The sequence below is a fragment of the Mesoplodon mirus genome (assembly GCF_964341445.2).
Source record: "Mesoplodon mirus genome assembly, chromosome: 13".
Taxonomy (NCBI): domain Eukaryota; kingdom Metazoa; phylum Chordata; class Mammalia; order Artiodactyla; family Ziphiidae; genus Mesoplodon; species Mesoplodon mirus.
In genome coordinates this window covers 26,911,224-26,923,176 of record NC_138989.1, presented here as the reverse complement: position 1 = coordinate 26,923,176, position 11,953 = coordinate 26,911,224, and the positions used below count along the sequence as shown (strand labels likewise).

Here is an 11,953-nt window from a genome sequence, read left to right as displayed (position 1 = left end):
GCAGTGGGCAGTGGGGAAGGTGCAGGACAGAAGCAGCCCCATGCGCTGGCTCCTTCCTCGTAGCCAAGGGTGCCACTCTATCTGCTCCTACACACCCTTCATCCCAGGTTGCCAGCCCAGGATGGGGTGGGCCGAGGTGGGTGCCCAATAAACTTGATAAACAGGTGAAGGATGGGCAGATGGACATGACCCACTTCCAACGTGGTCCTGGGAGACCCACACCTGGGATCCCAGTCTCCACTTGGGTCGAGGGGTCCTGGCACAGTTTCTTTTGGGGGGACATCCTCGTCAGAGGCCCAGCAGATAGGAAGCAGTCAGAACACGGGGAGAAAAAAGGCACTTTATTAAGAAAGCTTTGGCCAAGCCCCTGCCGGGAGGAGCCCATCCTGGGGCACCCGGATGGGGTGGGAGCAGCCCTGCCGGGGGCCTATAAATACGTCTCCACAGGCCACTGGAGTTGCCCCTCGGATTCCCAGGCATGTGGGGTGGTGGGAGGCCATCAAAACCAGCTCGACAGCAGAGGGGCCAGGGCTGGGGAGGCTGGGGCTGGGAGAGCGTGGGTGGGGCTGGGGTGGGTGGGGAGACAGCCAAGCCTCCTGAGGAGCAGAGACCAGCCCTCCTCCCCAGGCTCCGGTCAACCAGATGCCCTGGGGCTCGGCCAGTGGAAGTAGCCTCTGGCTAGGGTCACAGAAGGGAACCTCCAGCCAGAGGCGCCAGGCCCTGGGCCAGAGAGAGGCTGCCAGGGTGGAAGTGCTTCTGGCCTCAGCCAGTGAGAAGGTGACCCAGCCAAGGCACTCTTGGCCAGTGAGAGGTGTTCTTTAGGCAGAGCCCTCCTACCCTTGGCCTTTGAGACCCGGGCTGGTGGGAGCCCTCCACAGGCAGGCCATGGGAAGGGAGGGGCCAGCAAAGCGTCTGTCAGGCCTTAGCCACTGGGATGGGGCTTCCTGCCCGAGCGCGGGACCCCATCCAGGAGGGCCGTTGAGCCTGACCCAGTGAGACGCAGCCTCCCGCCAGACTGCTCTGGGATGGGGCCCCCGTGGGAGACGCCGGGCGCGCACGGGACGCGGGGTGGCAAGCAGCGCTGCTAAGCCGAGGAGCTGCAGGCACGGCGGGGCCGACCTACTACAGGGTGGGCGCGCTCACCCGGCCCGGCTCGCCCGCCACCTCCCGGCTCTTCTTGCGAGGCGGCTTCTGGATGGGGGTCTTCTTTCGGGGGGTGTCGGATCCGGGCGCGCCCGCTGCCGTCTTCTCGGGCCCTGGGGCCTCGGGCGCGGTGGGCGCGCGGGCCGGCGAGGCGGGAGGCACCGAGCGCTTGGCCTTCTGAGGCGGCGCCGGCTTCTCTCGGGGGCCCTGCGTGCCCACGGCCCCCTCGGCGCGGCCCAGGCTGCGAGTCTTGTCGCGCAGCTCGGCGGCCAGCATGGAGGCGGCCTCAGGTGCGCTGCGCGGGGGACCGCCAGCGTCCGTGGGCTCTGAGAGGCCCGGGCCACGGCCCCGCGCCCGAGCCCGGGGCGGCGAGGGTGCGGCGAGGACCGGCCCCTCCTCGGCCAGCCCCGGGGGCCGCGGCGTCGGGTCGCGGGCCCTGGGGCTGCAGGGCTCGTCCGGCCGCGCCGACGTGTCGCTGGGCGTCCGTTTCCTCTTGCTGGGGCTGGGAGCGGCCTCGGGGCCCGCGGGTGGCGGCGACGGCGCACGCGCGACGGCGGCACCGTGCTTGCCGTGGATCCAGGACACCTTGGGCTTGGTGGCGGGGTCGGGCGGCGGCGGCTTCCTGCGCTCGGGCGATGGCGAAAGCGACAGGCCTCGGGCCTCGCCCCGGACCCGGGCCGGCCGGGCCTCGCGCCGGGCCACACGCGCATACAGTGCCCCGCCGGGCCCGTCCCCGCTCGACGCCGACCGCTCGCTGTCGGAGGACGCGCGGAGGGGGGTGGCCTCCTCCGCGGTCGTAGTCACCGGTGCAGCGGACGAAGCCAGTGCCTCGGCAGAGGCAGGGGCAGGGGCAGGGGCAGGGGCAGGGGCTGGGGCGGAGGGGCCCTCCGCGTCCCGGCTCTCGGTTGCCGCCTCTGACAAGGGAAGAGCGGGGTGGTCACCTCCTCCGGAAAGAGCTTGGCCCTCCAGCCTCCAAGAGCAAACCCTCGCTGGCACCCCACCTCCCCTCCTCTTCCCGCCCCAGCTGGCGCTCAGTCGCCGTGGCATCCAGACATGCCTGGCACATTCACTGCACTGACCACAAACTTAGCTCAGAGCCCCAGGGGCGGAGGGCTGGGGTAGTGGGGCTCATTCCTGGGTTGCAGCCCCAACTCGGCCTGGACTCGCAGCCCTCCCCCACCACATCTCCAGCCTGGGGGGCCACCATCACCACATTTGACCCTCGATTCATAGTCCTTTTTTAAGAGAAAGGCCTTCTAAGGCTCAGAGGTTAGTCACCTGCCCAAGGTCATTCACGGGGATGGTCTGGGGAAGAGAGAGGCCAGAAGCCCAGCTATTCAGGTTGCTTCTTGATGTTTGTGAGCCAAGGCTTCAGGTGAAAGTGTGTCCCCATATCCTGCAAACCCCATTTCCTGTCTCCTCTGCCACCCCCTCCCCAGGCCCGGAATTTTCTCTGCCTTGTCTCCCCAGAAGTGAACCTGGGCTGTGGCTACCTCCCCAGACCCTACCCCAGTCTGGTGCTGGGCAGCAAAGAAGCCCACTCTGCAACCTCAACTGTGTATCCACCCCCCAGTTAACAGCATCACTAGCCCTTCCTCCCCATGCTGCCTGTCCCTCAGAGCACAGAAATTTCAGCTGGAACCTTTCACTGGGTCAGAGTGAGAGGGGTCTTCACCCCAAGCAGAGGGGTACTCACCCTCGTGGGGTACGCAGTATACGGGGCCTTCATCCGTGGTGTCAAACGAGGAGAAGGAGGCCCGGGAAGACCATGATGGCGAGGGCTGCTCCAGCCCCGAAGGCGGCTCCAGGAAGCTGCAGTTGAGCGTGTTATCCAGGTCGTGATGGGCCACTGGAGAAGGAGGGAGGCATAGCTGCCAGGGGCCCCGCCTGCCCAAGCCAGTGCCCTCGCCAGCCCTCCTGCCACAAATGATGGAGGGACCCAAGCCAGCCCTACCCCAAGATAGTGGGTGGGACAGGCAATTCAACAGGCTAGTGTATGGCCAGGGAGCTGAGCAAGGTCGGGCCAAAAGTTGGGAAAAGAGAGAGCACCTGGTTGGGAGAGGCCATCAGGGCCTCCAAGCCATGCTTCAGACCCTGTCTTGCAGCAGTTTTTGAATGCAAATGTGCAGTGGTGAAGCCACCCTTTGCCTCAGCCATCTCAGCAGGCTGCACCCCTAGGCACGGCCTCCACAGACGTAGACCCCACAACGGGGGAATCCCAGAGGCTGGCCAGCCTGTCCCCCTCTCACAAATGGGATGTGGGTTCCAGCCCCCACATCGGTGCCCATAGATCCCACTCTGCTGAGTGAGCCCAGGGGTTTTCTCAGCTGTCTGCATCTTTACCTCCCAGGAGACTTCATCTCCCCATGCCCCTCATCTTTGGAAACAAGTGGGAAAGACGCAGAGAGACTCCACCCCGGTGTGAGTCAGTGCAGGCAGAAGGAGAGAAGCAGCATCGCCCCGCACCCAGCCCCGTCCTGAGGTAGGGTGGGGGCCGAGGGACCAGCCTGCCCAGTTTCCAGGAAAGACCCAGGGCACAGCTGGGGATCCAGGCCGGGGGCGGGTCTTCCTGTGGCAGGGCATTCCCACTCATAGGTGCCCGCGTCCACCTGCGGCTCGCATCAGAACTGACAGTGTACTCACTCCCACAGACTGCGGGGGCCTGCCGGCCGCGGATGTCCAGTCCACACTGCCCCACCACACCACACATGCAGTCACTCACAGTCACCGAGACAGGGCCCACACCTGCCCGCACACGTAGGACCCCTGCCTTCCTCCAGGGCTCCCCTGCATCCGCATTCCTTTTTTTCTCCCCCTGGTCGCACCACCCCACGCCCCCACATCGACACTCAAGGCCCCGCAGTTCCTACACCGACCCCGTCACACCCATTTCCCAACAGCCTCCTGCGTCGGGGAGTGTTCCCCGGAGACGTCATCCTTACCTACGACCTTGGGCAGCTTCTGCCTGCGGAGTGGGATCCGGGGCAGCTTCATGCTGATGCGGCTGAAGCGCCCGCATAAGCGCTGCGGCGCCTTCTTCCTCCCAAGCGAGAGCTCCCTGCGGGGGCGGGGCCTGAGCGAAGGGGCGGGGCCGTGCCTGTGCCAGAGGGGCGGGGCGAGCCCGTGGGAGCCCACCCACAGGGAGGGAGGGGCCTGATAGGAGGGTCGGGGCCTAAGGCTGGGGAGGCCCAAGGGAGCAGAACCTCAGGGAGGCGGGGCCTGAGCTAACGAAGGGCGGGGCCCCCCAGGGCGGGGCTGGGAAGGGCGCGCCGCCCTGCAGACCCCGCGCGGCCGGAACCGGAGAAGGGAGGGAGCTGGAAGCCTCACCCGCGCGCGGGGTCCTTGCCGCGGCAGGCGCAGCAGCAGCCGAGCAGCGAGAGCAGCAGGCCGAGAAGCAGGGCGAGCAGCGCGCCCGCGCCCATCACGCCCTTTCGCTGGTTGGTCTCTGTGGGGGTCACAGGGTCAGCGAGGTGCCGGCAGCCCCCGCGTCCCCGCCGGGTCGCCCTCACCCACTCACCCAGGCGGCAGGCACCGGTGACCGGGTCGCACGAGTCCTCGTGGCAGCTGCAGGCCTGGGCGCAGTCCACGCCGTGGAGCCCGGGCGGGCAAGTCAGGTTACAGCTGCGGGGGCGCGAGGTCAGTGAGGGGCTTGGGGTCTGGGAGCGCCAAGCGGCCCTCGGTTACGCCTCCCGCCCTCGCCCCCGCGGCCAGCCAGCCCCGGCCCCGGGTTCTCCATTCTCTAGGGACTGCAGCACACACTGAGCGATCAATGTTTTGGAAACAAATGTGTGCACTCCAGTGGGACGGAGTCTGGGGGACGGGCCGTGTACACTGGCCGCAGTGCCCATTGCTGGGGCTGACTCTTCTGTGGGGGGAAAAGGGGCTGCCAGACGAGACCCTTGGCTGTACGTGGAGGTCCCTGCTCATTCCACATCATCTCCGGGTCACCTCAGCCCTGCAGCCCTCAAGGAGCCCACTGGCCACAGGCTGACCTGGTCGCCAGATCCCGCTCGAGCGCTGGCTCCACCCCAGGGCAGGAAACTGCCCCAAAGAGCCTGTTGTCGCTCCCTAGCTGAAGTATGGGGGCCAAGGCTGAGGGGCCAAGCCTGGGCCCCGCCTGGTCGGCCAACGCAGCAGCACCTGGGGTCTGGCTGGAGCCCAGTGCCGGATACAGACCCCTCAAACCCCTTGGGTCCCCGGGCACTCACTGGGGCCCGTGGACGCCCGGGCTGCACAGGCAACGTCCCGACTGGAAGTCGCAGTGGCCGCTGCCGCAGTCGGCGCACACGAACGCGCAGTCCTCTCCGTAGGTGCCATTGCTGCACTTGGTCTCACACCTCGGAACGCGGGGAGGGGGCGTCAACGGAAACAGGGCAAACGACCCTTAAGCCCACAGAGCCCTCCGCGGAGGGCAATCGGGGGAGGCCGGCTGGGGGCTGCGTGCCTGAGGCGGACACGGGTTGCTCACCGGTCACCGATCCAGCCCGCGTTGCAGCGCGTGCACTTGCCGGTGACGTGGTTGCAGGCGTGCCCGTCGCGACACGGCGGGCAGCGGTGGCCGCAGCCCTCGCCGTAGAAGCCGGTGGCGCACGGCTGGTCGCACTTGGTGCCGTTCCAGCCGGGCTCACACGTCAGGCAACGGCCCTCGGCCACCGTGCATGGCTGCTGGCCCTTGCACTGGCCGCATCTGGGGAAGGGTTGGGAGGCTAGGCGGGGTCCCGGCCGCCTCACCCCGGCTCCCTCGGCGCCTGCCCCTCCTCTCCCTCCCCGGCCGGGGCCCGCGCTTACCGGCGGCGGCAGCCCAGGCCGTAGAAGCCGGCAGGGCAAGGCTCGCGGCAGTACTTGCCCCGGTAACCGGGCTCGCACGCGCACGTGCCGTCCACCGGATGGCAGCGGCCGCGGAAGCACTGGCAATAGCGCTCGCAGCGCGCGCCGAACGTGCGCTCGCGGCACTGGCAGCGGCCGCTCTGTTGCTCGCACGGCGACGTGTTGCAGGCACACTGGTTGTTGCAGCTGCGGCCCCACCAGCCTGCGTGGCAGAGGCACGCGCCCGTCTGTGGGTCGCAGCGCGACGTGGCGCTGCAGTAGCACGCGCTGGCGCACTGTGGGCCCCACCAGCCAGGCTCACAGCGACACGCGCCGCTCCGCGGGTGGCACGCGCCGTGCTGGCATTGGCACGCATGCTCGCAGCGTGCGCCCCAGCGCCGCGCATGACATGTACACTGGCCCGTCACGTCCTCGCACTGCCCGTGTGGGTGGCAGACACACAGCTCCTTGCAGTCGGGACCCCAGAACTGGCGCGGGCACTCTGCAGAGCGAGCGGAGAGGGTGGGAGGCCCAGGTGCTCGCGAGGGGGCCCAGACCCAGCCCGAACCTGCCCGCGTCCAGCCCCCCGCCCCCGGGGACCCGATCCCGACTCAGGCCCCGCCCATCTCTGGGATCCTGCCCCACTGCCCCCCCCCGTCACAATCCGCGCTCACTGGTGTCGCAGTTGGCACCGAAGTAGCCATGGCGGCAGCGGCACTCGCCCGGCCGCACGCACACCTCGTTCTCCGAGCACGTGGAGTTGCCTTCGCACACAGCTGCGGACGAGACGCGCCCAAGTTGTCGCGAGTTCAGCCCCCACATTATCCCTCCTCTCCGTGACCCCGCCCCCTGCCCAAGTCCCAGGGTGCCCTACTCACCGATCCCACACTCGTCCCCCTGCTGCCTCCAGCCGGCGCAGCAAGTGAGCTCCTGGGAGCTGCAGGCAGAGAGAGGGCGCCTGAGCTCGGGACCCACTCCTAGTCCTCGCTGGGTCCCCCAGCAACCTCCACCCTGCCCTAGGGAGGTGGTTATCAAGGCCCTGCTCTGTGCCCGGCACTGCTGTAGGTTCGGGAGACTCGAAGCCAATAAGACACAAATTCCAGCCCTCTAGAGCAGACACTGGGAGGCGGCAGATGGCAGACCACCTCCAAGAACTTCCCAGTTCCCTCTACAAGGGGTCTCGCCACTCCTCCTGATCTGTGCCCTCTTCCCCCATCCACTAGGCCAGAGAAGAGACCCCACATGTCCCAGGAGGGGCAGCAGTGAGGTGGGGGTGGGGCAAAGGTCCCTGGGCCTCCAGGACCTGCTCAGGCATGGAGGTCTAGGGCATCCCTGGGGGTGGGGGTCTGGCCAGATGGGTGTCAGGGATCCAGATATGATATGACTTGGGCAGTGTCAGGACTGGCTGGGCCCGGTGGGCACATCTGGATGCCCAACTGGAGCACCAAGGCAAATGGGTAGCCTCTGAGCATGGTGGACACAGCGAGGTGTCCACTTGGAGAGGGGCAAGGTACACCCAGGGAGTCCTCCATCCGAGTAAGGAAAGTAAAACTGAGGGCTGCAGAGCACCAGGGCGAGACTTGGGCTGGAGGCAGGCAACGTTAGAATGTCCTCTCCGTGAAATTTCATAAAATCTTGTTTAATTTTATTTGGCTTTACAAGGTACAGTAGGAGGTAAAAAATTTATGTGTCCCATATCAGGGTGGTGCAGCCTCCCAAGCCCTGGGCTTATGGGGTATGTAGACACAAAGGTTTGGGGGCCCTGCCCAAGTGAAGCCATGGCCACTGGTGAGGGCCATGAGGGCTGAGGTGGGGTGTGCCCACACTGTGGGGCAAAGGAGGCTGAGAAGGAACAGACACTCAGGCTGCCGTTCTGCAGGGTCCCATCAGACCTAGAACTTCAGCCAAATGCTAAAGGCACACAGCCACCATTCACACTTCAGAGAAAAGGAGAGGGCCTCTTGGGAAGGATGTGAATCTAGAACCGGGGTGATCGGAGGAGGTGGGAGGGGCCTGAGGACCCTGGGGTGGGGGTGGGATGGCCTGAGAAGGGAAAGGCTGCAGCTGCCCCGTATCACACCCCTCAGGAGATGCCCCCCAACCGTTCCCAGCTCAAAATGATCACCACACTCTGGATGGGGCCCCCGGACTCCAAGGGAGCCCCCTCTCCCAGAAAGGGCTGGATTCTCCTTTGGGCCAAAGATATGGGACCTGGGGAACAGGACCCATAAAACCCCAAACTTCAAGGAATGGGCCAGCTTATTTTCCACAAATAAAACTGGAAACCAGAGCCAGGAACTCTAAGCAGGCCTGGATTTTCTGGCCCCCATTGTCCCCACCCACCCAGCTCCAAGACGGCCATCTGTAGGGAGACCCAGTTCCAAGGGCCCATCACCCTCCTGCCTCTTCTGCCAGTCTGAACCCAGGTCTCTGGATGGAGAGCCTCTGTAGAGGTCCCTCCTGCAGGCAGCCTCACCAGATGGCCTGCTGGGATGGCCCAGGAACACTGACCACCTTCCATCCTGGACGACCTGGCTGCATGGCTCTGTAATCAGGTTGGGAGCCTGGTTTTAGGGCCACACTAAGTTGGATTGGATGCCTGGGTCTGCCACTTGCTGTGTGACCTTGGGCACAGAACTTTACCCCTCTGAGCTCCAGCTGCTAAATCTGTAGAATGGGGCCCATAGGTTTGGCAGGAGGATTGAGAGTCAAGATGTGTCCAGCACAAACTATGAGCTCAGCCGAGGCTGTGCTGTGAGCTCCAGCCCATGCTGAACAGGCTCTAGGAAGTCCCTGAGTTCACCTGGTCCCCCTAGCATGGCTGGTGCCCAGGCCCCACTCAAAAGAGCTAACAACCCTGCTCCCCGACAGGACAGAGCCCACATGGAGGATGAGTCTGTGGGACTTTTCCTTCTGGGACGGGCTGGCAGAAAAGGCTGGGCTAGGTTGGCAGGCCCATTTTCCCAGATCTTATGAAAGTGAGATGACAAGAAAGATGGCCCAGTGCAGGGGTAGCTACTACACTAGGGCAGGACCCTGGGGTGTCAATCCAGGCCCCTCAGCAAGCAGGCTGTGCTGCAGGCTGCCCCCTCCATAGATCACTGTTACTGCAAATGAAGCTGCGGTGATTTAAACCTTCATCTTGAACCTGCCCAAGCCACCTCAGCAAAGCTCCCCAAGAGCACTGCCTGCTCACTGTGCCAGTGTCTGTCCCATTCTCTCCCCAGTCCAGACAGGAAGCTCCTCTGCCTCCACGCCCCCTGGGACTCCATGCCTGCCCCACTCTCCTCCTTCCCCCCTGGGCACCCCTCCCCTGGTTTCTGCCCCACCCCCCGCCTCCCTCCCCTGCTCTGTCCACTCTAGCTCCCTGGGGAAGCTCCCTAAGTCCCATCGAGACACTGACAATGCCTCGGAGGCCTCGAGGGGGGCCCTCCTCCCCACTAGCCCCCCCCACCCCGAGTCTTCTCCATCTCAGGGTAAAGACTGTCCTTCCAGGCTGGGAGGCTGGGAGGGGACTCTGCTCTCTCCCAGAGTGGATCAACTGAGAAACACGCCAGCTCTACCTTCCAAACTGGATCTAGGATGGGACAGGCCACTTGTCCCCCGCCCAGCCTTGTGAGAACCACCCTCACCCTCCCTGGTTCTCTCCCACCTTCTGCCCTCCTGCCCCCGTTCATCTGCCACCTGACAGCCAACCCAGGTCACATCCTGCCCCTCTTCTGTGCAAAGCCCACAGGGGTTCCCATCGCCCTGTGGCCTCTCCTCCACCATCCCTGTCCCAGCTCCCAGGGCTCCTTCCTGTGCTTCCAACAGGCCTTCTGCACTCAGGACCCTGCCCCAGATGCCACCCTGCTCTGCATCCTCTCCCACGGGCCTCTCTCACTCATCATTTCCCACTGGGTCTCCCCAACTGAACACCTCCTCCCCAGCCCTTGCCAGATGTCAGATGATTTGCTGTAAGTCTCCTCCACACAGGACAGCTGTATCCCTGCACCAACAACAGGCCTGCACACAGTGAGTGTATGGGATTTTACTGACTGAGAGCTGCTCCCTGCCCTAGTCCTCCTGCCTCCGGGGGGAGGGAACGCTAGTGGGAGCCTGGCAAGGCCCAGCCTTGGGAAGGTAATGAAGAGATGGTCCAGACCCTGGGGGGGATGGGGGAGTGCCGACTTTCCCATTAACCAGCTCCACACAGGATCAGAGTCATCCCTCCTCTACCACCACCAACCCCACTGGACAGGAGTATGGACTGGCCCAGAAAGGTTAAGCGTTGTGCCCGGGGCCACTCAGATGGGGAGAGGTGGCACCAGGATCTGAAACCCAACCCAGGCTCTTGGCTACGGGAACAGGCCGCCTGATGGAACATCTCGGGGAGAGGGGGAGTGGAGCAGGCTCCGGACAGCTCTGGCCTGCCATCGGATCCCCCGACCCCCCACCCCCGGCACGGACCCCCACAGGGAAGGAGAGCCGAGGCGGAGGGACAGGGCCGGCGACGATCGCGCCCTCCCCCTCTCCAGGCGGCCCCGCCCGCCACAGCCGCTGCATTCCTGGGGCCGGGGAGGCCCGGGAGGCCCGGGAGGCGGCGGCGTCGGCGTCGATGTGAAGCAGATGGCGGGCCAGGCCGGCCCCCGCCCCAGAGGCGGGGCCCGCAGCGGGGAGGGGTCTGCGCGCCTCGGGATCCGAGCTCGGAAACCCCGCGCGGCCCCTCACAGCCCCTTGTCTGCCGCGACCGCCTGCCCCCGGACGCGGCCTCCCTGGGCCCTGCGGCCCAGGGCGCCCCCACCGCACCCGCCAGGAGCCCGTGATGCTTCTCCAGCTTCCCGCCTGCCTGGCGCCCCCCGCCCGCGCCAAGGCACCCCCTCACGCCGGCTCCTCGCCCCCGCGCGGAGATGCCCTTGACCTCGCAGTGGCCTCTGACAGACCGACTGGGTCCTCCGACTCCTGCGCCCACTCCTGGGTCCTGGCTTGCGCTCTTCGACCTCCGGGCAAGGTCCTGGGCCCGGCGCCCTCCGGCAGGGCCTGTCCCTTCCTGTCCCACACTGGCTTCCCCAGCCCGGCTCCTCGTGGCGCCCACCTCTGCGCCGCCCCTCTGCACCCCGTATCCCCACCCGGGAGTCCCCCATCCTCCCGATGCCGGCGCACGTCATTGTCCTTTCTATTCCCGCTTCTGGGTCACTCTGAGCTCAGGCTCCTCGACGCCCACCTCCATAACCACCCTCTTCCCACCCGCGCCCGCTCTTTCTAAGACACAAATCTGTCCTTCCGACTCGCCTGCCTCAAGACCTCCGCGGCTCCCTCTTCTCAGGAGCCTCGCTCCATCTCTCCTGGACGCTCACCCTCCCTCCATCACGGCTCGAGCCACACTCGTGTGTCTGGGCCCTTGCACATGCCATGCCATGGGCTTGGAATGAGCTTCCCGTCTTCTTACGGCCTTCACAATCCGGCCCAAGGGTCCCTTTTCCTGGGTCTGAAATCTCGGACCCCGTGTGTCAGCCCTCTGGGCGTCCGCTGCCCTCTGCTCTACCCTCGCCCGCTTCTCGCCCGGGGTATCCTCGGACGCACCGTCGTGGCCCGGCGCCCAGGCTCGGCCTGGAGCGGAGCCGGCGTCGGCGAGGGCGGCCCGGGGGGCCCGCGCGTTTGGCTCAGGGAGGTCCTGGGCGCCCCCTCCCCCCGGCCCCGGGCGTCCCTCCGGCCCCCTCCCCCAGCCCGGCCGGCTCCTACCCGGGCGCGCGGCACACGTTGCGGCCGCGCGGGCTCAGCTCCTGGGGCGCCGCGGGGCCGGGCAGCAGCCAGAGCAGCAGCAGCAGCGGCGGCAGCGGCGGCGGCGGCCCCCCGGCTCCCCGGCGCCGCGCCGGCCCGGCCCCCCGGGGCCCTGCGCCCTCCATGCGGCGCGGGGCAGGCGCGGGGCGGGCGCGGGCGCGGGTGCGGCCGCAGCGAGAGCGGCCGGAAGCGGAGTGCGCGGCCGGGCGGGGGGCGGCAGGAGGGGCGCCGGGCCGGGCAGGAA

General features: G+C 66.5%; 1 protein-coding gene across 2 annotated transcripts; it reads right to left on the bottom strand.

The window, feature by feature from the left end:
* Positions 1 to 320: 320 nt before the first annotated feature.
* On the bottom strand, positions 321 to 11,849 carry SCARF2 (scavenger receptor class F member 2). 2 transcript variants are annotated; one of them, XM_082641417.1, is made up of 11 exons: positions 11,671 to 11,849; positions 6,828 to 6,886; positions 6,624 to 6,725; positions 5,932 to 6,451; positions 5,612 to 5,830; positions 5,352 to 5,480; positions 4,661 to 4,764; positions 4,471 to 4,588; positions 4,086 to 4,201; positions 2,840 to 2,992; positions 321 to 2,057 (listed from the first exon to the last, which is right to left on the bottom strand). In XM_082641417.1, exons 1-11 carry the CDS (start codon positions 11,832 to 11,834, stop codon positions 1,123 to 1,125), a joined length of 2,619 nt encoding a protein of 872 aa, XP_082497543.1. In that variant the 5' UTR covers positions 11,835 to 11,849; the 3' UTR covers positions 321 to 1,122. The 2 variants fall into 2 exon arrangements, with proteins under 2 accessions (XP_082497543.1, XP_082497544.1); XM_082641418.1 differs by lacking the exon at positions 5,612 to 5,830.
* Between the last annotated feature and the right edge of the window lie 104 nt (positions 11,850 to 11,953).